The following is a 27,734-nucleotide window of genomic DNA, read 5'->3' as shown; positions in this document are numbered from 1 at the left end:
GTCCTCAGTTCCTACCCTTGCTTCTGCCTAGGCTGCAACATCCTACCATCTAGGTGACCCCTAGATTCTACATTCACGTACATTGGCACACACAGTGAATGGCTTTGGCTGTGCATACCAGAAGCAAGCAGTCCTGAGAGAAGGAAATCTGGCATCACCAATGTGGAGGGACATAGGCAGTGTTGCTTCCATTTCTTCCTCCTGACATCCCCACAACTAACTCATGCCTCTCTGCCAGCAGGTTCTGAGGGAGACAACCCCCAAAGCAAGTGGTGCACTTTTAACACAGCCACATGTCTGATTCCAAAGATGTGTGCCTTCTCTTCTTGAATGCTTAAGGTGCAAAGAGGGGGGAAGTAAGGCCCAAACCTTGGAGCTACTGCATGCTTTATCTATACATTTTAGTGTTCATTTCAGAAAATGTACTGTGTATATTTCCCCCCAATTGTTTTATGTTTAAAATTGGGGGTCGTCTTATACACAGAATGTTGCAATTAATTATTTCTTAATTTGGGGCTCAAAAAATAGGGGGCGTCTTATACACGGGGGCATCTTAAACAGAAAAATGCAATATATACCACATCATTGTAAATAAAATAAAATAACGATAGACTAAAACCAGATTAAAATTCACATCACAGAATTGTAGAATAGGAAAGGATCATCTAACCCAACCCCCTGCAATGCAGGAATCTCAGGTTAATCGAAACACCTGGTAGACTTGTCTAAACAAAAGTTGCAGCTCTGGGAGGGGAATGGGGATCTTCTAAAAACTCTCAGCAGCCTTAACAGACAACAATTCCCAGGATTCTTTGAGGGAAGCCATGACTGTTTAAAGCGGTGTGATAGTGGCTTGCATGGATAGTGCCAATGGAGCCTTATCAGCAGCAAAGAAGCCTATGTGTGTAAGCTTCCACGTGATTTGGGACACTGGTGTGAATGGATGTCACAACTGTGTGGAAGCCTATGTGCTAACAGCTGCTTGTGAAAAGGCTTCTTTACTGCAGACAACTGCCCAAGGGCTAAAGAGTTAATGACATAAATTTCACTTCAAGGAGGGCCGTGGTTCAGTGGCAGAGCACAATCTTTGGGTGCAGAATGCCCCAGGTTCAATCCCTGTCATCTCTAGATACAGCTGGGGGAGACCCCAGAGAGCCTCAGCCAGTCCATGTAGACAATGTTGAGCTAGATGGACCTACAGCCTTACTCCGTATAAGGTATGCTCCTATATCCCCAAGGCTCAGCCCTGCAGAGAAAGGACTGCATTGGGTACTCTTATTTGCTATAACTTGTCACGGAAGCAGGTTCCATCCCTAGCCTTCAGGCATTCATCATGCCTTGTCTGCAAAGCCTATGTACATCTGAACATGTGAAGGTTCCTGAACAAATGATGCAGAACCCTCCATATTCAAGGTCCTGGATTATGAATACATAAGGGGAGTACATGCATAGGCTCTGCCCTCAAGGTATAGTGAATGCACAGAGGCAGGAGGCAGAGCTTGCTACCACAAATCTGTTTCCTTCTCCATACATTCATTGACCTGGATATAGCACATCTGCTTAAGGGAACCAGATAGATAGATAGATTGATAGATAGATAGATAGATAGATAGATAGATAGATAGATGATAGATAGATGATAGATAGATAGATAGATAGATAGATAGATAGATAGATAGATAGATAGATGATAGATAGATAGATGATAGATATAGATAGATAGATAGATAGATAGATAGATATAGATATAGATAGATAGATAGATAGATAGATAGATAGATAGATAGATAGATAGAGTTGCCAACATCATGTGGGTGACCCAACCCAAAGTCAAGGGAGGGAGAAGTCTTCTAACTTAATCATTCTATCTGTCCTATAAGTAGCGATAATGAACTATTTGAGAAAGCTATTTCAACATATCAACATAAGAGGAACACTGCTGGACCCACTTAATTCAGCATCCTCTTCTCACAGTGGCCAGCCCATTGAGAAGCCTATGAGCAGAACAAGAGTGTTAAGGTGCTCTCCCCACTTGTGAGTCATAGCCACTGGTACACTGAGGCATCCTGCCTCCAACAACCAGAGCCGGCCCACCCATGAGGAAGGGTGAAGCGTTTGCCTCAGGTGGCAGAAATGCAAGATGTGGTACTCCACCCATCCCACATCTTCGGCCGGTGACAGTGAGTGGGAGGCGTTCTGGCGTATGGCATTGCCTACCCCCCGGGAGGAGAAGGTGAGCAACAACACTTTGAGGAGTGCCCTCGCAGCAGAAGTTCAGGAGGCAGAAATCCCCATTTTGCCTCAGGTGGTGAAATGGGATGGGCTGCCCCTGCCAACAGCAGAGATAGAACATAGCCTCGTGGCTAGTTGCCACTGATAAACTTATCCTCCATGAATCTAATGCTCTTTTAAAACCACCCAAGTCAGTTGCAGCAGCCCTGGCTACAAGCTCCCCAGGTGAGGGAGCTCAGCCAACCAGTCCACCAGCCCTTGCTGTTGGGTATGGACCAACAAGTCCCGGTCCCTGTGGGGCAGTGTGAGGAGACACCTCTCTTTGGGGCAAGGGAGGGCAGCTCAGAGGTCAGAGGCGGCAGCAGCACCTGCCTCAAGGAGAGGGGAGGAAGCCAAGGGAACACTCCACTAGGGAGGGTGTTCGAAAAAGGGTGAGAGGTTGCCAGCTCTGCAGGCAAGGAGTGCATAACTGGGCTCCTGAGAGCCACAGGGTTGTCACAGAAAGAATGTAGTTGGCCATGGACTCAAAAAGGTTGTAAACCTCTGAGTTAAGCAGTTGGTAAGCAGTTTGAAGGAAAAGTGCAGGAAATGGCATATAGAGCCAACACTGAACTTCCAACTGCAGGTCTCGGTGGCTGCATTATGTTTTTTAAATACTGTTTTAAAAAGTACTGGGTTTAGTATGTAGTTATAGCACACTGCTTATCGGTATCTACCATTTGAACTCCATCTTCCACCCCAAATCAGTACTGAGTACATCACCATGTACTATCAATAATTCTGGCTACGCACTTACTTCCAAAGACTATTCTGTATGGCATACAATTCTGCTTCACATACTTCTGAATCACATTTGGAAATTTCAGAGGCTTTCACCAAGCATTCTAGCATTGTCCTTTTTTTTAAAAAAAAAAGGTTGTTCTTTTTCTTTTCTTTATTAATGAGACTGACTCTTGTTCTAGAACATCACAGTCCCAAAATGCATGTCCTTTCCTTTGGAACAAAACAATTCCAGAGCACAGAACCCATCTTTTCTGTTCTTAATTTTTCTTTTTTCTTTTTTTTTTTTTTTGCCACCACTAACAGAGAACTGCTGTCAGCTCTAGATTGTTAGGTGCTTCCCTTCTGATAACAGCAGTTTCGCATTTATAGACTGTTCACACTTCCATGTCAAAATTAAGGGAAAAGGGAGAATTTAAAAACAACAACCACCACCTTTGGATAGGAACAGTGCTTTTTTCTGGGGGGACACAGGGGTACGCATACCCCTAAACATTTTGCGAATCTTTGTACTTTTGTCCATTTACTATATTTATTTTGAACTATAAAATGGTGATTTTCTTGAGTCAAAATGAGAGCACCCCTAAACATTTTTTTAGGGGGTGGAGCGCACTGGATAGGAATATAGTGGTACCTTGGTACTCGAACGGCTTGGCTCCTGAACAAATCGGCTCCCAAACGCCGCAAACCCGGAAGTGAGTGTTCCAGTTTGCAAACGTTTTTCAGAAGCCAAATGTCCAAAGTGGCTTCCACAGCTTCCAATCGAGTGCAGGAAGCTCCTGCAGCCAATCGGAAGCTGCACCTTGGTTTTCAAACAGTTTCGGTAGTCAAATGGATTCCCAGAATGGATTAGGTTTGAGAACCAAGGTACCGCTGTATATGTGACCGATAAGCAGTATCTACCACCTTTTTTCTTCTGAAACTATTGTTTTTACAGGACTGTTTTCAAGACATGCAAGTGTTTGTCCTTCCCAATCAAGATAATCAAAGGACATGAGATGCATGGCGGTGGGCTCTCCTTAATGGGAGGTTTTAAAGCAGAGGTTGGATGGTCATCTATCAGGGAATCTTCAGCTTTGGTTCCTGCTTTGTAGGGGGTTGGACTAGATGACCCCTGGTGTGCCTTCTAACTGTAAAATTCTATGATGATTCTAAGGAAATATCGTGAAGTACAGTGGTCAAAAGTATAGGAGAAATCCCTGGTTCGGATCTCACCACAGCCACAAGCATGCTAGGTTGCTTCCGCTCACCCTCTGCATTAAAAGGTACAATAAAACTGGCTACCTTTCAGGGAAGCTAAGGATTCTCAAAATCACGTACAGGAAGCAATTTACAATACTTGAAGCACACACTTTTGAGTGTAAAGGCAAATAAAGTTTGGGCAGCTTTGGAGTAAGAGTTAGGCAGGCAAGCTTGTGTAGCTCACCCCTCGTTGATGTGATTGCAGTTGGCAATATGGCATGGCTTTGAACCAAAAGGAAGTGGAGTCACAATAGCAGCTGTACCACGGAGTGCTTTCAGATGTGAATGCACACCTGAGCAGTGTTGCACAGCTGCACCACATCATGGACCAAGCCAACACCCACAATGAATGTGGATGATGTCAGAACCACTCAAGGCATTTGACTCTCTTTCAGGCTGGTTAAAAGAGAGTTCTTGATCAACACAGATAGCAAAGCAGGTTTCTCTCTCTCTCTCTCTCTCTCACACACACACACACACACACTTGTATTAATATAGTAATTAAATTATACTGTTGGAAGGGATATCAGAGAAGGAGTTCCCATCTCTTCTTCTAGGTTCAATTCATGTGCCATTCTCGGCAGATGATTATTAGTCAAACACTTTCTGGTGGCACACAATGATTGCTTAGTTGTTGCTCTTTTACTTTAAAAACAGTTTGCAAGGGATATATATATATATATATATATATATATATATATAATCACTGGGACTAACTCACAACAAGAAGAGGTACTTGCAATTTCTATTAAATCATTCCAACATGATGTTTGGAAAACAGTAATAGCGCTCACAGTTCTTCACCTCCTAAAATTTAGTGATGTCACCTAATTAAGAAATTGCAATTTATTAATTGCCCAAATTGACTAGCTGATTAATTAAATGTGCATAAAGTTGCACCTGAGTTAAAACAGCAGTTACAGAACAAAAAGCAGGCTTTGTTTTTAAATTTTTAAAAAGCATCATTCTGGGAGAGGCATTCCCTCATTTTAGGAGAGAGAAAGGCAGAATGCCTCTCTTATCCAACCACAATTTTTGTAGGCGTTTGAATGAAAGATCATTTTTGAAGGAAGGAAGGAAGGAAAGAAAGAAAGAATTTGTCAATCAATTTTTTTAAAAAAAGATTATATAATTAAATTCTATCACTATTCAACTGTGTCTGTTTCCTAAGATTTTACTAAGACAGTCCTGCTCCAGATGTGCTCTAGAAGAAAAGTTGAGGGGTAGAAATAGACAGGAAGAGGGGTAGAGATGAGGGAGACAGGGAGAATGAAAAGGGGACAGCGATTATGCATCACTCATACATTCACAGGCCTGGAAGGACCCCCGAAGGCCAATGAAATCCCATCCCGTAACTTATAGACAAATCCTTCCCTAATTCCAACGCCTCTGAGAGGTGACGTTACATCAAGAGCATTGTGGGAATTAGAAATTGTGGCTCTCCCACACCCATATGTTGAAGCACATTCATGCCTCCTGAAGTCAGTGGCTACTAAATGTAGAAACTTTTTGGTAGCAGACTCTCAGCTATCAAAGTTTACCTTCTAGTACCAAACTTGGTAAGCAATTTCTAGGTGAAAGGATAAGAAGATTTTGTTTTCTGACAGGCTTCATGGTGGGGTTTTTTTCCGTTTTCCGTTTTTAAAATTTCTTTCATTTTTATTGAAATAAGTCAAAATAATACAAATAATAATAATAAGTGCAAATACCTAAAAAGGCAGTTCAGTATATATGGGAACGACTTCAGCTGGGTAGGTGAGGTACTTAAGACCATTACGAAAGCCAAATTTTATGTTGTCCTGTGGAAAGGGAGTCCTGTGTGTCTGCATCTGTTGTATAAAATCCCACCAAACAGCATAGAATTTTTCAGGATCCTCCAAGCCTTTGGCAGCACATAATTTATGAGTTGTTTTTTCATCTAAATGCCATATATTTTCATACCAGTGTGATAGCCACTTTTTGGTTTCTTAAACCGGTTTTAAGTTGGTTCCTGAAAAAAACTGCTTCTAGAAATGGCTATGCATTTGTTTAACTTCTTTTAACTGTTGTTGTCAGCCGCTTTGGAAATGTTATATTGAAATGATGGGGTCAACTTTTAAAATAAACAAAAATGTAGCATTGTCAAATAGGCCACTATCACTTTGCAGGGCCTATGTCTGCACATAACGCTAAACCATAGTTAAGGTCAGTAAGGCTATAACAAAACCATGGCTTATTTTTGCTAGCAAATCATAGTTAAACTGCTGGGTTCACACATCATGTTAAACCATGGTTTAAATAAGTCTTAGTTATTAAACCATGGGTTAGTGTTACACGAAAAGCAGTTAATGGCTTCCTTCACATTTGATCCAGAAGCTGCAGTTAGTGTGGGAGGCCTTGTCGGCATATAACACCCGTGCTCAGAGAGCTACCAAGCCAAGTTCAATGTGTTACTATTAGTATCTAAAGCCCTTAACAATTTGGGAGAAGTTTACCTACAAGATCTCCTTATCCACCTGACCACTTTTTTCAGCAAAATTGGCACTACTATCGACGCCACATAACACCCGTTTTGCATTTCTAAGAACTCGGTCCTTTCGTTTCGCACCACCTACACCTTGGAGCTCCCTGTGCTTTTCGGTACCTGTTAAAAACATACTTGATTAAACAAGCCTGCTCAGATGCAACTTTGGTGCAACTTTTAACCTGTTTTAGCATTTTAACTTTTTGTATGTTTTGAACTTTTCTTGTGTTGTTTTTTTCTTGTTTTCTCTTTTTTTGTAAACCTCCCTTTGAGGTTGCTGGTTGGTTTTCTTTTACAATCAAGTAGTGTGTGAATTTTAGAAAGTCAATATATAAAATGAAGGCTGCTTGCGCTGAGTTCACAAGTGAGACTTCAGCAGAGTTTCAACTTACGCAAAACTCTCTCTTTCTCTCTCTCTCCTTGCCTTGCTTACCTTTCCGATAGCAAGAGCTAACATAACCCAGATAGCTGCTAGCAGGAGAAGGTCGGGGGGGGGGGAACCACATTGAAAAGCTGAGCCAGAACTCTGGAGTTTCATGAAAGCTTCAGGAGACCCCCTTCTTGGTCTGACTCACCCGCATGTTCCACTTGCTGCGGGTGGAGATAGTAGAGTTGAAAGCAGCTGAGTGCAAGCGGAGGGGAGATGGGTGACAGAAAGTTAGAAGTCCATGTCAAGCCTTTCAGGCAAACAATAAATATTACTTCTGCTCATAATCAGACTTTTCTCCAGCATCGTCTTTGAATGTTGAACCTTTTTCAATTAATTAAAAACTATGCGCTGCAGAGTGCATATTTTATCAGCCCTCAGCTGCTTAAGTGTCGAGAAAAGACCAGGCAGTTTTTCTCATTCTTTTATTTCTTTCTGTCTGTGTTTTTTTTTTCCAGGCAACCCAGAGCAAGTACTTGCAAGGGTCATATCTTTTTAATTATCTTTTCTCTCTTTGATTAATTATTCCGTCTGACAATAGCGTGTTTCTAATGCTATTCACCTGCCTTTGATGATTGACAACTTTTCTGTCTGATTCAAAGCAAACAGCTGCTGCCATGATTGCCTAGCAACCAGGATGTGATGGATGAGCCCCAAAGATGGATGGCTGCAATAAATCATGTCTCCAGCTATAAAACTGAAAAAAGAGGGATAAGAATAAAAAGCGAACAGGAAAAAAAACCACACAAAACAAAACAAGGTTTCTTCCCATGAGTGCACTCAGCTTCTTCCCAATTACACCTGAAATGGGCTTGGTGTCTATTAATAGCAAAGTTTTCTAATCAGGAAGAAGGCGATGATGCCATTTGTATCAAGGTGTGTTTACAATTGTTCCAGCAAATTGGTGCTTGTTCCTTCAATTACCTAGTATGCAAGGGAAAGGATATTAAAAGTTGTTCTCTGCAAGGCTTCGTAGGAAGCAACATTATTCTTAGGCCTTGAATGGTATGTATGCACATACCTGATACTTTCTTTTTCAGGGGTAGGCAACTAGCAAAGCAAGACTTTTGCTGGAAATAAAGGGTGGGCAAGCAACTCATTCAAGCAGCTTTTCGAGTGCTTTGGGAATCTTCCCTAACTTCAGCTCACAAGTTCAGCTCTTTCCGGCCAAAAACATCACCACGTCCTCCCTCCAACGAGAACTTGAGACGAGTCTTAGATATGAGCTCAGTAATACGATGCATAATCTTGCCTGTCTGCATCACCTGCCCGCCAACCGTCTCTCTGCCTCCGAGCAGCACAGCTATCTTGTATACAAGGCAAGCATCCTTGTCAGGGAGGCCTTGCTTGCTGCTCTTCTTAAAAACAGATATGTGCTCTATGTGCTGGTGCATCCATAGGGCCTTTTAAACAATCATCACCACCAGCCACTAGAGCTTAAACATGTTTGATGACGGGAACATAGAGTAAGAAGTGTGTGGGAAAGGGACTGAGGACGGGTCAGAAGTAGGCTTCCAGCTAAGCAGACAGACAGATGGACAGAGAGAATACCTACATACACAGTTATACATTCACACACACAGAGGTTTCTCTTCCCATTTCCTTCCTGAATATCCTCAGGAAGGCAAGACTTGCCCCAGAGGACAATTGTGGCTTCTGCTATCCCTCCTATGCTCCCTTTTCCCTACACTGAACTTCCTGTGGATTTTTCCTGCTCTTCAAGAGCAAGCCAGAATTGCTGCAGCAAACAAGAGCTGCTGCTAGAGAAGGACAGGGGAAGAAAAACAGTGGCACAATTATCAAGTATAATAAATAATAATAATAGTTGTAAAAGGAGGGGAATGGGTGGGCAAAGGGCTGAAAATTCACTTTGGGTGGAAAGGATGCTAAACTGCGATTGCAAATCCACCTTCCTGTTCAGCTGCCCATAGATTCAAAAGCTGGGTACAAGCTGCTTTAAAACTGTGTTTCTATCTTCCACACATGCATGCCGGCAGTGTAAGGCAGGATCAAAATAACTTTAAATATCACATATAGGTCTATCTAAGTAGAAACAACAGCAGCATGACCCTAGTTTTAAAACTTGATGACCCAAGGTCACTGTCAAATCTGTGCCACCATTGTGTCCCGCTAGACCCTAAAAAACAAGGTATTTGCAGGGTGAATAAAATCTGCTAACAACTTTTGTTGGAATGCTCACCTGAATTTTGCAGTGGTTTCAGTACATAAAGTTACAGGGGTCTGGTTTGCGCATTACAAACCATGGTTTACTGTGAATGTGGAGTATGCTGGGGCACACTGCTGAAAAATCCTCACTGTGCTGTTTCCTACTGCCACTGTTGCCACCATGCTTCAAGGAAGCCAGCCAGAGTCCGGCTTGTTATGACGTCGAGACCTAGGCTCATGATTTGTTTCTTTCTAGATGTACCACAAGGTTTGCCCTCAGCACTCTCCAAAGTCCAAATAGGTCTGGGTAAACAACCGAGTTTTAGCTATGGTTTACTGTGAAATTCAAACTGGGCCAGTGATTGTTCAAAATGCAGTCAATCATTCTTGAAGGGCTTCACAAATGTCTGAAAATGCAGATATGAACCAGTAAATACTGAGAGTCACCTTTACATAACTGTAACAGGTATGCCAGAAAGGTTTCGGAAGTATATAATTTGGGGCACATCGAACATTCACCAGAGATCACTAACATTCCTTTGTGAATAATGCCATTTTGAACATTCACTATAGCATATATGCGCAAAACTTGCCAGAATACATAGGTTCCTCGCTGTCAGTTATTATAAACTGCTGGGGGGGAGGGGACAGAGCAATTCTGTATAGTATTTTCACTAACATTTTTTGCACACTTGACCCTGGTATATGCATTTTTTGTACAAATTGTTTGGCTGGAGAACTGCATTGCAAAATTCACAGAAGTGACAACATAGGTGTGTTCCTTCCTGTCACTTATAATAAACCATTAAAACAGCAGCAAGGATCTACAACCTTCCAGATGTTGCTTTGATGACAACTCGCATTGCCCTTGACCACTGACCTTATTGACTGGGGCTGATAGGAGTTGGAGTCCATTAATACCTGCAGACTACAGGGTGCCATCCCTGCATTAAAATATGTGAAATGGAGAATGCCAGCCCCCTCCTGTTCTGCTGCATGTGTAATGTCCCATTTCCAGAGTTAGCATTCCTGAATGACACCAAGAACCTCTTCACCCAGCCAAACAATGTGGTAGAGGAGAAGAAAGCACACTCGCTTCATTTGCGGTTCGAACACAGGACACTATTATGAGTTGGAATTAATGTCCTAAACTTAGGGTAAGAGATATAAATACAGTGGTACCTCTGGTTAAGAACTTAATTCGTTCCGGAGGTCCGTTCTTAACCTGAAACTGTTCTTAACCTGAGAAACCACTTTAGCTAATGGGGCCTTCCGCTGCCACTGCACCACAATTTCTGTTCTCATCCTGAAGCAAAGTTCTTAACCCGAGGTACTATTTCTGGGTTAGCGGAGTCTGTAACCTGAAGCGTCTGTAACCTGAAGCGTCTGTAAACCAAGGTACCACTGTAACAGAAATGCATATAAGCTCTGTGTGCAGGCCAAATAATGAGGCAAGATCTCTTCTTCCCTTAATCAAAGCATGATGTCACTAAACCACCCTAAGTCTAATCAGGGCCCCAACCCTAATCCCTCACTCTATCTTTCTAAAAAGAATAGCTGTATTTTAAATATATATCTCTATGTTTCTTGAGGGTGATGGAGTTTGCAAAAAGTGAGGCTGTCCAAAATGGAGCATTCAGAGAACTGAAATGCTCCATTTCTTTCTTTCTTTCTTTCTTTCTTTCTTTCTTTCTTTCTTTCTTTCTTTCTTTCTTTTTTCATTTTTAGAATGTTAAAAGCATCATTTAAGATTTTTAGCTTTTTAAAGAAATCCTATACTGCTCAACTTCAATCGGGTGGGGAACACATGGCTGTTCAGAATTCCACAGGCTGTGTCCTAGACAGTATTACATCATAAGGCCTATTGAAGACTTGTGGCCTATCAGACGACACAGAGTAAATCTGTAAGGTCTGCCAGAGGGCACCAAAACCCTGTGTGAAACTGCAGAGCATTAGAAAGATGTGCACGCAAGAATACACACCACTACGCCAACACTTAATTATTTTATTATAAGAAAGAGCAAGAGACAATTCCCTGTTACTCCCCATAAGAAATTATAAATTATGAAGGGAAGTGAATCTTTTTTATTATTATTATTATTATTATTATTATTATTATTATTATTATTTCCCTCGCAAAAGAAACCAAACCCTGGAGCTATTTGTCTCCTTAATCGACTCTAGAGGGGCTCCCGTGCTTACAAATTTTATCCACTTTGGCCAAAAAGCGAAAAAGTTACAGCCACATTTAGATTCCCCATTATAGGGAACACAGAGCTTCATCTAGCACACAGGGGCTCAGGACCCAAATTAAAGATCAAAGTAGAACGAGCACAGAGCAAGTCAGAAACAGATAGGAACTTTTTAAAATGTACTAATGACACACGGGCAAATATTGAAACACAAGCACACCCTTTGCCAAATTTCAGTCATATAGCTCTTACAACAGTACCTTAAAAATACTAATACGCTCATGAATGACTAAGGCCTGACCAATAGCATTCGCAAACACAGCTTTTCATTCTATCTTACATTTGCTCTGTGCATGGCTGAATATGTAAAAATGTCCTATTTCCAGACTTCTCTACTAAACATTAAATTACACAAGAAACTAATTTTAACTTCCTCTCTACCATGCAGTGGCGTAGCGTGGGTTGTCAGCACCCGGGGCAAGGCAAGTAATTTGCGCCCCCTCTGCCCTAGGGGCAGAGAGCTGCGAGTGCCCCCCCCCCAGATGTTGCACCCGGTGCGGCCAGCCCCCCCTGCACCCCCCACGCTACACCATTGCTACCGTGGAAGTACCTTAACTTTTATACCCCTCTTGGTGAGACAATAGCCTTCATAAGCATCAAGGTTAGGCGGACAGGTGCCTGTGCAATGTTATATACATTTTTTTATATTTATTTTATTTGTGCCATTTGCATATCGCCCAATTCAAAACTTGTAATAAAAGTTTAAACACTCTAAGAGCGGACAAGAAATTAAATAAAGCAACCACAGTGCAGAACTAACTAAATAAAACCAACAGCCGCAGAAGCATACACCACCACAGCAGACCGTAACACGTTGAGTATCTTAAAATTATCTTGAAGCATCTGTGGAAATAAAAAGGTCTTTGCCAGGCAGCAGGAAGCTTCAGACCTTCTTGAGAGGTGAGCCTCTCTAAGGAAGCCATTCTAAAATTAGGGGACCACCATGGAAAAGACTCCTTACCCTGCCTGCCATATCTCATTCTGTGGGGCAAATAAGTATTCACACCCTGCATTGCTCATAGGGTTGGTTTTAACTCTGAGCATACATACATCTGTGTAGTGTAGTGGTTAAGAGCGGTGGACTCGTAATCTGGTGAACCGGGTTTGCATCCCCGCTCCTCCACATGCAGCTGCTGGGTGACCTTGGGCTAGTCACACTTCTCTGAAGTCTCTCAGCCCCACTCACCTCACAGAGTGTTTGTTGTGGGGGAGGAAGGGAAAGGAGGATGTGAGCCGCTTTGAGACTCCTTAGGGTAGTGATAAACCAGGGTATCAAATCCAAACTCTTCTTCTTCCTCCTCAGGAACTAGACACATTCATTCATCATGCTCTACCTATGCCTGCCACCTAATGTCCTGAGTTCAGTTCCTGACACAAGGGGGTGTATGATTATTATTTATCAAATTTGTATGCCACCCTATACCTGCAGGTCTCAGGCTGGTTCACAAGATAAAATCACAATATAAAAACACAGAATAAGGTAAAGGTAAAGGGACCCCTGACCATTAGGTCCAGTCGTGGCCGACTCTGGGGTTGCAGTGCTCATCTCACTTTATTAGCCGAGGGAGCTGGCGTACAGCTTCCGGTTCATGTGGCCAGCATCACTAAGCCACTTCTGGCGAACCAGAGCAGCACATGGAAATGCCGTTTACCTTCCCGCCGGAGTGGTACCTATTTATCTACTTGCACTTTGATGTGCTGTTGAACTGCTAGGTTGGCAGGAGCAGGGACTGAGCAACAGGAGCTCACCCCATCACATAGATTCGAACCGCCAACCTTCTGATCGGCAAGTCCTAGGCTCTGTGGTTTAACCCACAGCGCCACCCGTGTCCCTAAAAACACAGAATACTTAATCAAAACAAAAACAAAAACCCCCGTAATACTGTAACTCCCCACAACACTTTTTATAAATGATTTATTCACGCATGCAATAATGCACTTTCTTTTTTGTGCGTTTCTTATTCAGCACCATAGGATATGTTAGTCATACTCAGAGTAGAATTTTCAAAGGGTATGAGTATGACTATCACTGGATATCACCCAAAGGGCTAAACCAGAAAAAGTTCCCATCTAAACTTATGTTCTGTGAAATAAAAGGAGGGATTTTCAGTTTGACAGTGTGACTTGCATTCTTGACTTGGCCACCTGGAGCTATTTGATCTGTAGGAATATTAGCACAATGTGTGTATGTGTGTGTGTTTGCCTAGCCTCTGCCAGTATTACACTGCGGTGCCGATTATGTGCACAGATTTGCACAGAATACTTGTGTAGCTCAAAGAATTGTGCCTTAAGAAAGGATCTGAACTGGTTGGCATTTTTTGGTCATCAGAACCTTCCAGCTCTGTGATCCAATGATATTTTTGCCCTACAAAGATTTAAGCCTGCATGCACTGGAATCTAAAAATGCCTCAAGCCTTAACTTGACTTACTTTTTTGTCCAACCTGTAGAGAAAAAACAACACCCTAAATTCAGTCAGACACAAAATTCAGTTCAAACACAAAAGTAAACCACATAATTTTTCTTAAGATCTCAATGATACCAAATGTCCATCCTCAATATGCAGAATTAAAACTTGACTAATTTTAGAGGTTCTGACTCATCTTAGAATGGGTGCTTGCAGGATTTGCAAAACAACCATTCACACTCATGAAATGCAATTCTCCGATACAATTGCAGAAAACTTGCTTTTTTTGCCTGCACACCGATGGCAGTCAAAAGTTATTTCCATATGGAAAGCCAATATATTGAGGGAATCGATCCACACTAAGGAGACAATTTTCAACATTATAGTGTGTTCAAACATGCCATCTCCACATTTAGAGTTTGGGAGGACTAGACCATGTGAAAAACTGTACCACATATATATTTTTCACAGGCTAACTTCTCAAAAATTTCCAAGAGTCGGTACTTAGTAGCTCATTGGTAGCCCTTTGTGTGCGGAACATCCAAAAGATCTTTCCCTGCACCTGCTGCCAGTCAGAGGGCTCTCTCCAGACATCCTTTTTATTGCACATCCATGATGATTTGTGCTCTGGGTGCTATCAGAGCCATCACACGTAATCCTGCTCTGCGCCTGAAAAAGTTTTGCGGCAGTCACACTTCTCCACTTCCAATCAGTACACATCCCATAACTTTTATACCACAACTGCCCCAGATTATTTTTTGCCCTAGCTTTTTTTACATGAAACGCCCCTCCCCAACAGCAATTAAAATGGCAGAATTTATCTGCAACACTTCTCCAATCTAAAACGGAACGAATCCACAACTCATGTGCTATTATTGTGTTCAGAACTTGTTGCAGAAAAAACCCACAATCTAAGACCCAACTGGATGTGCCTGAAATAAAAAAAATAATGTGCTCGAGGAACAAATGGTCTGAGTCAGGGTGCACCCAGACATGGGGAATATTGTGTTAGCACTTTTGTCCTGTTTTCTAATGTTGTTCTCACAGCGCAAGTACCTGCTGCATTATGGAACTGTAGCTTTTTGAATGACTGGGGAGAGCCAGTGTGGTGTAGTGGTTAAGAGCGGTAGATTCGTAATCTGGGGAACCGGGTTCGCATCTCTGCTCCTCCACATGCAGCTGCTGGGTGACCTTGGGCTAATCTGAAGTCTCTCAGCCCCACTCACAGAGTGTTTGTTGTGGGGGAGGAAGGGAAAGAAGAATGTGAGCCGCTTTGAGACTCCTTCGGGTAGTGATAAAGCGGGATATCAAATCCAAACTTTTCTTCTTCTTCTCTTCGACATTCTGGCGTGTCGAGCGAAATTTCATTCACACCAATGAGTGCGATATGACACACAGACAATCATTGGACCACATTGCCACTCCCCTACCCTTTTTGCACATGTGTGCTTCTGTTTCCCCATGATTCACACATGGAACAGTCAGGAAAGAACTGTGTTGCAGGTACACTGCTCCGAATCTCATCACTTTACTTCTGCGATTTTGCGGCTTAAAGAGACTGCAAGCAGATTTTTTTTCTGGAATCAAGTGGCCACAAAATGAGCCCTCAACATGTGCTATATTCCATTAGTTTTTCAGAAGTGGGGTTGTTTTTTGCGCTGTGTGAAAGCTCAACTGTAAAACAGAGACAAAACTTTAGGGGAAAGCCAGGAACAAAATGTTTTGTGAATGCAGCCTCTCTCTGACAGCTTCCAACTGCATGGTTAACCCTTCAAGTCGTTGAGCTGCAGTAATGGAATCATTCCCCATTTTAAAAGGCGTATGTGCATTGAGTTTACTGTCCATGATTCCAAAACTACCATTTTAAGTACATATCAATAATTTCCCAATTTTTTCAATGATTCACTAACCCAATGGACAAAAGGTGGTCTAAGGCCAGGCTTAAAACATGACTCGAAGGCATCACAAAGAATCAAGAACAAGAGGAAAGAAAATTGGACCATCTTAAGTATGATCAAGCAACATTTTCCACATTAGATTTGTCCATGAGAGGTTTCCCTTTGACACTCCATTTGGACTCAGTTACAGACCACACAGAGGTTGTTTTTGAAAGAATTCTCCCTTTCTGTTCAAAAGGGCCAGCCCAAGCATAAGGCAGAGTGAGACAGCCCCCTCAGGCAGCAGATTTTAGGTGTCATGGAAAGGGAAAGAAATTCTTAGCTATTTCATTTATTGTTGTGGTTTTCTTACTACCAGGTAGGGAGAGAGACACTTGTAGGATTTTCAGATGCCAAAAATAATTTGACTGATCTCAGGTATTTTTCACCTTGACTCAGAGTCTGGGGGCAGGGATCAGGGTGTCATTTGCTGCTCTAGCTTCTGGGGCAAAATATATTGGGTCTTGACCTCTTACTACCTCATGCTTTTCCTTCTGTTTAGGGATCTACAAAACCTTCATTTCACCTTATTCAAACTCATTTGGCATGCCTTGAAATTCCTCAGACGTTTCGCCCGGATAAGAACCCCTAAACTGACTCTGAATTTCACTGCCTAGGAAATGTTGCTGCAAAGTCTCCATCTATCCCTCGGAGGGTTACTGTCGTTGCCTTTGAAATGATCTGACCCCTTTCATCTTGAACACTATTTTCCTTTTATATACATATATATACCACCCCCCAGGCCCCTAAAATACAATAGTGAGGCACTCCTATAATGACCGGCTGGTATCTGGTAGGAAACAATGGGGCGGTGGGGGGGGGAGAGAGAAAGAGCGCAAAGCCATCCATCAAAAACAGGCACATCCTAGGCCTCCCTCCTGCCCAGCTCATCCAACTCTCAAGTTACAGCTTTACACGGTAAGTCTAAATAATATTCAAAATGATAAATGGTGCCACAAGCCCGATATCCATCATCAATCTTTTTTTAAGGAACATCCATCTTCAACAATGCACGTTTGAATCATGTGAAACTGAGAGCCCCTATATTCATTTACACAACCCCCAGCCAGCAAGCTGGGGCCCTCTGAATGATACCTGTCAGCCAGCTCCCTCCTCCTCCCCTATATAAGGAAATCCACATATGGGGACGAAGGGGTGGGCGGGCAGGGGGGGGGGAGTGTACTTCAACAACAGGGTTTAGCAGGTAGATACAGATGCTGGTTTTGGATCTTGCAAAGCACACACCCGCTTAACTGTTTTAACAATCTCCCCCAAAATAGCAGCGCTGCTGTGAAGGGAAACAGACAGCATCACACACACACACCCAAAAAACACACACCATTCTTGTGCTGTTTCCAAACCTCCCCCCCCCCATGAAAACACACACACACACCCCTTCCCTGCTGTTTGGCAGGCCCCATTTGATAAATGACACCTGTCATTCTGTCACGAGGGAAGGGTGGGTCAGTGATATATGGCTCTGCTGAAAAGGAAATCGACTGTTTGGCACAGCGCAGCCATTCTCCACCAGGATTTCGTTTTCTGAACTCTAAAATGAAATCTACGATGTTTCAAGTTGTTCGGTTAGGGGGAAACTGACAGGAGGCCCAAGGAGTTTGTTGGGTTCCCTCTCCCATCCCGTCCCCTCCTCTCCTTCCTTCCCTCCCTCCTGCTTTGTTTTATTTTTATTTCATCCTCCCTGTGCCCTTCAGATTTTTTTCCTCTTTTTTAAAAAAGCCAAAAAAAAAAATGCTCTGATTGACTGCAAGCTTCCCCCCACCTCACCCAAAAACAACAACTGATGGAAAGAGAGAGAGGAGAACACATATCTATCAAAGCCCTCAACAGTTAAGATCCATGCCTTTTTTTGAAAAAAAAATGTTATATGCAATTTTCCTTTATTATTAGAGGGCACGAGAGAGAAAGAGAGAAAAAGGGAGGGATGAAACAGAGGCCACGAGCTTTGCCTGGCACACACACAAAAAAGCAAGATAAAAATTAGCATGTTTGAAGTAATTGTCCCACAGCTTGACACCGGCATAGTAAATTTTAAAGGGGAAAAAATGTGTCAGGCAGACGCGAGAGTTTCTCCCCCCCCATCCCTCCCCCTTCGTCCCTCCCCCCTCCCCTCCCCCCTTTCATTAGCTCACTGGCAGGGTGGCACTTCTGAACCTCATTACTGCAAGAGGATTTATGAAGCTGAACCCAATGGCAAAGAAGAGGCATCTGTCAATAATTGTAGGGAGCTGCACTCACAGCTTTGAAATCTCATTAAGTATGCAGTTATCAGGCATAAAGATCAAAAACATTACTCAACTCCGACAGAATCTTATGGAGGAACATTAATTAGCAACAGGCCCACAGTCATATATATATATATATATATATATATATATATATATATATATATTTGTAGGCTTCCCCCTCACACCTGCCCAGCCCACAACCCCAAAAAGAAACACACAAACCCTCCCTCCTGGAAATAAGAAATAAAAAAAAATCCCAGCATCTGAGACTGATCAAGTACATGAAACGAGAGAGAGAGAGAGAGAGAAGGAAAAAAATCCAGTTGAGACAGTCTTGGCGGTGAAAAGAGAAAAGGAAGAAGCTGTCAAAAGTTGAGAAGGATGTCAGTGCTGGCCCTGATTACAAGGGCCTCTGCAGTTCCCAGGGCCTTTTTATTATCCCTGCCATCAAAAACAGACTCCATGTCACAGATGGGTGACTGATGGCTGCCACTCTCAGGCGCGTTCGGGAGACCCCCGCTGAGATCTGGCCCTCCAGCAACAGAGGTTGACCTAGCAGGAAAGGGGCTTGCAGGCGCAGAGCCCAGTCCCAGAGATACTTCAGAAAAAAGGAGGAGAAGACGCTCCCCTGTTACGTTCTGCTCTCGACTGACAACAATTCACTAAGAGGGTGGTTTGGGTTTTGTTTGTTCAGCTTACAGAAGTTAAAATCTCCGCTCTGTCCTCCCTCCGTCAACAAAAGGACTCATTTTGCAATATTGAAAAATGGAAAGGCGAGGAAGGAGAGTCCTTTTTTTAAAAAAACAAAAATCTCTTGCCATACACACAGACGCAAATTTGGGTCTAATTTCCTCTGCACCTCCTATCAGAGGCACTCTTTGCACACTTAACCTCTCAGAAAACACAAGGCAGTAAAATATAAATTGAGGATGAAACCTACAAAGTCGCAGTTGAGGGCGGATCGTAAAATCAAGTGACCTTTGCAGCATTAAGCATAGTGTGCAGCTCATTAAGAGAGATGGTCTTATTAAACATCTTTCTTTCAGAAACTAGGATCTCTGTGCACACCCTGCCCTATTAGCCATCTTTGTTTCCACTTCCTGCTTGTGTACAACTATTTTTCAAAGGCATAATTCACCACTATTCATTAAAGAGAGAGAGAGAGAAAGGAAGTTAAAAATAAGGGATGGAGAAAAATATTCTGTCTCTGTTTTTTCCCCCTTTTGGAAATGATGCAATCATTTTTTTTTTCTCTCTCTCTCTAGTTATATATCCAGTTCTCATCTCTCATGTTTCCCAGAATTCCTCATTACAAGAGAAAGCGCATGTGATACAATTTCCGCATCGTTTACAACTGGGTTACAACAGCATGTACAGTTTTGCCTCTTCGTTCAGGAGATATATGCTAATATTGTTGTGTCTTATATGCTGCCAAGGAACAACTGAATTGGCTGATCTTTTGAACTGAGCGATAATATTCACGTAAAAGTGAGCTCTGGCCACCGCGGAAAAACTTTTTCATGTTTTCTAGAATTCCCTTGTCGGAGGGAAGGAAATGTAAAATTAAAAGGTCACCTTTGCCTAAGAAAGGAAAAATAAAGTGCACAGCAAAATAAGGACCAATGGAGTTGGTTTGTGTATAGTTGTGTAGGTATGTTAAGCCCTTGACTCAAAAGCGTTACAATAAGGTGTTTATATTTTTTCATATGCTTACCATATTACTCTTATTATGTGTAGCATCAAAGTGATTATAGCAATTACATCTAACAGAATTAATTATAGAACATCCCATCATTCCGAGATACATAATGCATTAGAGGTAAGAAGAAAACATCTCGACTCTGCTAACTAATGTTCGAATCAATTTCCCAAGGCATCAATGCATGACTAAAGTCTAAATTGTAGGAAGAGGAAGAGGAAGACAAGAGTTACTAAAAAATGTAAACTGCAAAGATGAGCACAGGTGTATGTGTGTGTGTTTAAACCAAGAGGATGCTCTGCTTGATGCTGTGCTAAGAGCAAGACCAAAGTGGTATAATCGATTTAAAAAAAACCCACAATAATACACAAACACATGCAAAATTAAAAGCTAACCAGCCTGCCCATCAAATGTGTTAGCAGATCCAGACAAGAGTGTTTGGGTGAAAGAGTTACAACTCTTTGTGTATGCAAAATAAATTCACTCAAAGCTTCATTAATATTAATTTAAATTCAGAACCCATTTACATTAAATTGTTCATTAAAAAATGGCCTGTTTCATGCAACCTGCATCCTACAAAGAACACAGAAGACCCAGAGAGAGAGAGAGAGAGAGAGGGGGGGGGGGGCCCAGCTTAATAATGGAAATGGAATATTGAAAGAAAACGAACAACAGAAATGTGTGGTGCTGGGCCAGAGTTTGGTCCATCACTTCGTACATTATGTTACATCTCTTCGGAGCAGGATTATGCAGCTGCCCTTTTGACCTCTTGATTTGTGCTATAAGCTTGTTAAAAAAAGAAGCTTTTATTTGAGGGCCAACATGGATCAGCAAAACACACACACACACAAATTAGGCCCTTATAGCAAATAACTTTTTAAATGACAACCACCACCACAACCTTAGTATTATTGCAAGAACGATCAAGTTCAGTTGTATTTTCACTGGCTGGTTTAAAATGAAGAAGTGTGTTGGTGGCATTCTGGAATGAGGAAAGGAGCTTCCTCCCTATGGTAGAATCTGCCAGAATTGCTGCAGTGGAGAACTCACCTGTATTCTAAAGACTTTCTTGTAAGCGAAGGAAAGAGAACTCTGATTAATTGGAATGTAACCTCGCAATATGAAATAATAAATTATTCTTCAAGTTCATTATTTGGGTAAAGCCACCCCTCCCCTTGTAACGAAGCTAATGAGATGGTGTAGAATGCTGGCGAGCGTTCAGGATCCCTTTGATGAAGTCTCTGCTCCCCCCCCCCCCTTAAGGACATACGACTCTGCACGGCTGATGAATTCTTCCCATCTCCAATGAACTTAAAGCATCTTTCGTTGGCAAAATTATGGGTAGCTAAACACATCCTTGCATACATTATATATATATATATATATATTCCTGTGCTTTTTAGATAGGAACTTTACTGGCAATAAATTCTATGCTGTCCTTCAAAATAATCTTATATAAGGGGGGGGGGATTAAGTCTTCTCTTTGTGGAGAATATCTCTCTTCTTTCTTTCTTTCTTTCTTTCTTTCTTTTTTTACTTTGTTTTCAATGCAGAAATACTCAAACAAAAAAGCCTAACCACAATGATTCCAGTCTCCACCCCTGTATGTAAGTGAAACACACAAAAATTCACTTGTTTAGTGGGATTCTGGAAATTAATTTAATGACTCTGCAAATGCTGAAAAACTAGAATTAATCTGTCTGGATAAAAAAGGGCTTACAGACATTTAAATGCATGTATCGGGACACTTTATCAACCTAACATAAAATTGTCATCTTATCTTATTATATGACTATTTTATGCATGTGTCAAAAAATTTAAAAATGAATGCCTGTCTATTCAGTCTAATTACAACTGCATATTATCTTTCTGGATGTACTAGTCCATATCATTGTTATTAAATACAATATATTGTATTCACCTTTCAGGGTTTTTCTTTCTTTCTTTCTATTTTAAAAAAGGAAAACTCTAATCCTTCAACAGAGAAAACCCCAATTTGGGGTGCAACAGAATAAATGGAAAGAATTCAAAGCCTTGAATACCTGGAAGTGGGTGGTCCTGAACATGATACTAAATGGTTTTGTAAATAATGTAAGGTTTAAGTCTGTTGCTTTATAGCCCACTGTTAGAGCGCAAACATACACCTACTTTCCTGAATAACGCTGAGGCATTTTGGTTTGCTTGTTATTTTATTTTTTGTTTTGAAAGACAGTGGGTCTAATATTAAGAATTTGCAAATGGAATCGCTAGGATTGTCTTCAGACTGGCCAAAACAACGGGTTAAAATATGGATTGCTGCACAGTTTTGAGGCGATGCTTGCAAGGTTTATGTAAAAAGCTACAGGGCAGACTCTCTCCCTCTCTCCCACCCCCCCCTCTCTCAATGGCAAATAAATTTATTTTTATTCGCACTTTCACTGTTCCATATGCATGCATCTAAGTGTGCAGCTTGTACCCTTCACAATTTCCGTTGCACTTTCCTCTGAAGATGCTCTCGGTCATGCGCTCTCTTCCCCTCTCTTGCCTTTAATGCATTCACATTCACACTGATCCTGAAAACAGCCTAGACCAAAAAAAAAAAAAAGGCACCAAAAATAATCCTTCTAACACCCCCCCAAGCTAGACCACATTTCCCATAACCCTGTAGCAGTCACAATTCATTCTAATCACTTTACAAAACAATCTTTACTATAAAAAAGGGGGGAAATGCAGACTTGTGAGCCAATTTAAGAAATAACTGCTGATACATCAGTTATTGACTATTTCACTCCAGCTCATCATAGTGCTCAAGGCAAAACGGAGAACAAAATGACAACATCAACTGCACGCAATAAACTGTGGCCCAGGAGACTACTGAAGGGCTAATTGACAGCTGTCAAGCTAATGGGAGCAGTGGCAGCTGATTCTAGAAAATTCCCTTTCCCAACAAGCCATTCAGTGGAATCAGGACTTCCTTCCTTTTTCAAACATTTACGCTCCACTCTCTCCCTCACCTCCTTTTGCTCATTGTTTCCCACACTTTTAAATTTTATTTTGAGGGGTAAGGGGCTGCAAAGGACAACCTTAACCATAACTAATCATTTTGTCAGCTAAGAAGACTCTGTGCCCCACAGAGGAATATGTGACAGGTTTGTAAGCAAAGGAAAGTCCCAGAGACTGAGGCTGGAGGGACTCAGGAAGAGAGTTTACTTTATCACAGCATGCAGTTCTACACACACACACACACACACACACACACACACACGCACACTACTTGTGGTGTACAAACTTTTTTTAGGGGTTACTCTCAACTTCCTGAACTCATATTCCCAAATTCTGGATTTGGGAATAAGCATTATAATTCATTATAATTCAGCCTGTATGGCAGATTATCTCCTACCGCCACCAAGGCTATAAGAACTTGTAAATTTCACTGCGATCTCTGATAACCAAACAGGTTTCCATGGGAGGGAAGTAAAATAAAATCCATCTATTTCTATTTGTACATTTTCCTGCTGACTTAAGTCCTTTTCAGGAGCAGAAGTCAATTTAAGGATTTTAATAGAACTACATGTACAGTTGTGGAAAATAAAGCATATTTTGCAGAGCTGATGGTGGAATCCACATAGCACTGAAATCCATGACATAATTCCCATTGGTGTTAAGTATTCTGGATCACACCTGAAGCCTTTGCTGTAATTTTTCCAGGCCTCAGATCAGATTTGCTCTGCCTTATTGTTTGAAGGTGGGGTGACAACATCCTCAGGGTGCAAAGCGAGAAATCTCTAATTCCACCATAACAACACCAAGGTGAGCTGCATCTTTAACCACACAGCCCTATACATGCCTACTCAAAAACAAGCCCCACTGAGTTCAATGTGTATTATAATGGCACTCTGAAAGCAGTTCTAGGGGACCTTTACAATTCCCAGCCATCATGTCCAACCCCACCTGAAAAAGGAAACAGCAATAATCTTTTCTCAATCGTTGAAAGAGGAAGATTTTATTTTTTAAAAGCAATATGTGGAAGCTTGTAATTCCAAGTGAGATAATTATGGCTTGCATGAACTAGAATGGCCTCTGTTAAATGCAGAATCTCCACACTTTCCTAATCAGCAATAAATGCTGTTCCCCTTCTCAGCACACACCATTTTCCAACTTAAATGATGAAAACTCGGGGGGGGGGGAGAGAATGCTATCCAAATAAAACCTTTTGGTACCTCTTAGAAACCTCGTTCAGCGCCTCCATCCCCTCTACTCTCATCCACCCTACTCAACCCAAGTCCTAAAGTAAACAAACAGACACCATCATTTTTACAGATTTCTCTGATTCTTCAAGACAGCTTTAGTCTTCTCCCTTGTGGTGTTCACACTTGGGCTAGACATGAAGGATTTGCGCACCTGTCTGCAATACCTGCTGCAAGCTCTCTCTACGCTGCCGAGAGTCCTTTGTTGTTGTTATTCAACTCCAGACCATTACGAGGGCCCTAATTCCTATGACATGATTATCCAGGTACCAAAGCCCATTTGTCACCTGCAGCAGAAAATTGAGTTAATGCACAACTAAAGGCAACCAGGACTGTGTAATATCAACTTGATTACATCAAACTAGCTCCAAACCTAATTCCGCTGGATGACACTGCGTGGAGCTTGTCATCTCCAATCATTAAAGCTGTCAGGAATCCATCAGGTTTACAGCTAATTAGGTGAACACTAATGAAGCTGGCAAAACAACTTTTCTTTTTTTATGGCTGAGCGGACCTTTCAGTTTGGAGGGGGATTTTTTTTTTCCTAGAGTATTCTCAAGGTTGCTGGAGACTGGATTTCCTGAGTGACGAATCAAGGGATATGTAATGTGTATGTCTCCTCTCTCCAACACACATACTCTCCCTCTACCCCCCCCCCCCGTTTTTCCTCCTCTTTGCTCTATCAGTACAAAGCAATAAATTTGTCATCGCTCTGAGTATACCACAAAAGCAGTCACGGACTTTACAAGTTGCAGCTGTTAAATAATAAAAAAAAGAAAACATTTTTTTAAAAAAAACTTTGGGCTGCATCAAATGGTTTTTATAATAATAATAATAATAATAATAATAATAATAATAATAATAATAATAATAATAATATCCTCAGCTACTTTTTCCTGTACCAACAGCATAGTTTTGTTCCACTTGCCTTAAATAAGCAGATCTCATTCATTCTCTACCCCCACTCCCTATATCCATTAGCCAAAGGCATTTTGATAAAGTAAAGGCAAGGCAAGTGTATGAGAAAGAATGAAAGCATTCACTCTGCCAACTTCTGATTGACCATTAAGCTATTGATAAATGTGCCTGTCAGGAGAGAGACAATTAAATCAAATATGAAACAAAGTCGTTTTGACGGGTCATTTTGATAGAGCAAATCCATTCTTCCATCTCCTATTAGTCCCGAATTCCCCCTTTTTTTTTTGTTAATGAATATTTCTTAAATAACCTGCTACTTTACATTGAAAAGCTCTTTTCTTTCTTTTCATTAAAAAAAATGCTGCTATATTAGTTTTCCTTTTTATTTTATTTTTATAAAGTGATTTAAATGCTGCAGCCAAAGGTGCTCAGCTTTATTCAAAATCTGCACTGTTGTTAGCTAGGAGAGATTTCACTTTTGCTCAGTGCAGCACACATCGTAAGTTGTTTGTGAGAACTGCATATATATAAAGAAGAAAGCATGCCTCAAAATATAAAGGTTCAGCAGAAAGCACAGCCCAACCCCAATTCCAGCAGAGGTCTGGAGACTTTCCTTTCCTGAACACTGCAAGTTCAAAACTTGGTTTAGCCCTGAGGAACAGGCCTGAACCTCCTGGAAGATATTTCCTTTCCAGTGAAATTAATCATTGTTAAGGGAAACTTCTGAATTCACCTTTCAAGCATTTCTTCACATTCATCTGAAAGGCAAAAGACGGGATAGGTGCCCACGTCATCGTGTTTGTTACAAACAGAAACTTTTCCTTAACTTCCCAGCTCCTGAGCAAAGTGCTAAAGTGTTGCAAGGAGGAAACAAAGAGTTTCTTCCTATCACAACTTCAAGAAAGGAAGGCGATCAGTGAGGCATGCTTTGGGGGAAATGGATATGTAGGAATGAAGTTAAGATGCATGTATGCCATGCATGATGATTCATTTCAAGAAAAATCAAACTTGTCGCCCATGAGAGCCAGCCAGCCTGCCTGCCTGCCTGGTTATCTTGTAGACCAAGCCATTTCTGAGAAGATGCTGTTGAGAAGTATACCTTCCTTCTCATTGCCACAACTAATGCTAAACTCCCTGATTAAACATAGTACGACAACCACTTCAAAATCAAAAGGTACTCAAGCAAACCTTGCATGTGTCTGCTTCTAAAGATTACAAGAACTTCATCTCCCACACTTAAATATCCACAGAATACTGATCCTCTCCCCTTTAGTACTCTGCAAGGAGGGGATCTTCCAGTGCAAGAAGATCTCCCCTAATCAACTCTCTCCGTCCATGCCACCCCAACTAAAGCAAACCAGAAACCCTGAAAGTTACACTGGCAGAGCTGACAGGCCACGTGCGTGATGTCATACAGAGTCTGGCGTTACCATGGCAAGTGATTTATTGAGGTTTATTGGGAATGAATAGATCAAAGGCAACTGGATGACAGGCAATCAATCAGCCATCAAATCAAGGATGGCAACAGGCCAAGGAAACTCTGCTCCAGACCCAGATCTCCACCCACCCCTTGCCTTAAAAAGGGCTGCAAAAATAAAAGGTAAGGGGTTTGGTGTTTTGTTTTTTAAAGGAAGGCATGGAGGAAGGAAGAAGTATTTGTTTTGCAAACCTGGCCTTTCCACACACAAAAATATCCGGTTTGCAAATTTAACAAGAGCTAGCACTGCTGATGGTAAATAAAGTGGACCAGTTTCTTTTTTTAAAAAAAAAAAGTTAAAAGGGAAAAGTATATGGATATGCTAAAAAACAAACTCTGGCAAGTGTAAAAAGGAATGTAAAAAAAGATTCTTGACAACCATCTAACAATATCCAGAACCGTTTTTTCCCCTTTTTTTCCTTTGCTCTGGTTTCCTGTGCAGCTTAGTCTTATAAATTAGAAATCAATAGCGTGGAGGGTGTCAAAGGAAGTGCCCATTCAGAAAGAAGAGGGTGTCTGGTGGTTGTGCCCCCCTCTCTCGGTGTCACCCCCAAAGGCAAAGAAAGAAAGTTGGGTGAATGAATTTTATCCACATGGTCCTAAGCGTCTCTCTGTGCCGCCTGCCAAACCACCTCCTCTGGCACAAGAAACCATAAATAAATGACATTTGGGGTGAAAAACTGGGAGAGGGAACCAGGAAGGCGGTGGGGAAGCCAAAGAGGACCCCAACGGCCCTCTTTGTACAAGTCACCCAGATGATGCACAGTTCAGGAAAGTGCCCCAAAGCTCCGGAATCCAAGGGTCTCAGCCCCAATAAAATCAAAAGTAAGGCGCTGAGAGGGTGGCTATTCCCACCAACCAACCCCCCACAACCCCACCCTGCTTCCTAAATCGTGGGAGAGAGAAGGAGCGAAAGAGAGCCTGGCTAACCAGCGGTCAAGAGAGGAGCGGGGTGCAGGGCGGAATCTAACCTGGAGTGGCAGATTCTGGGAAGAGAGGATGTGGGGGGAGCGCCTGGCTCGTACCTGCTGCGCGCCGGGGCGCTTGCTGTTTCCTCCTCGGCATGTTGCAAGGCAGCGTCCGCTGGCAGCGCCCGGAGGAGGCGGCGGCGGCGAGGAGGCGGCGGAGGAGGTGGCCGGCCGGGGGCTGGGGGTGAGCAGAGTTGCTTCAGCCTCCCTCGATCCGGGTCGGAGGAGAGAGCCGCTCCAGGCTGGGCTGCCGCTG

General features: G+C 42.1%; 1 protein-coding gene across 1 annotated transcript in view; it reads right to left on the bottom strand.

Moving 5' to 3' along the window:
• Positions 1-27,632, bottom strand: part of TSHZ3 (teashirt zinc finger homeobox 3) — a 113,974-nt gene extending 86,342 nt beyond the window's left edge. The window contains exon 1 of the mRNA XM_083626008.1: positions 27,536-27,632. Within this exon, the coding sequence (XP_083482134.1) occupies positions 27,536-27,575 (40 nt within the window). The 5' untranslated portion in view covers positions 27,576-27,632. The remainder of the gene's footprint in view (positions 1-27,535) is intronic.
• Between the last annotated feature and the right edge of the window lie 102 nt (positions 27,633-27,734).

The sequence above is a fragment of the Podarcis filfolensis genome (assembly GCF_964270895.1).
Source record: "Podarcis filfolensis genome assembly, chromosome: 8".
Taxonomy (NCBI): domain Eukaryota; kingdom Metazoa; phylum Chordata; class Lepidosauria; order Squamata; family Lacertidae; genus Podarcis; species Podarcis filfolensis.
The sequence above is the reverse complement of the archived record's forward strand: the minus strand, read 5'-3'. Positions and strand labels throughout refer to the sequence as shown.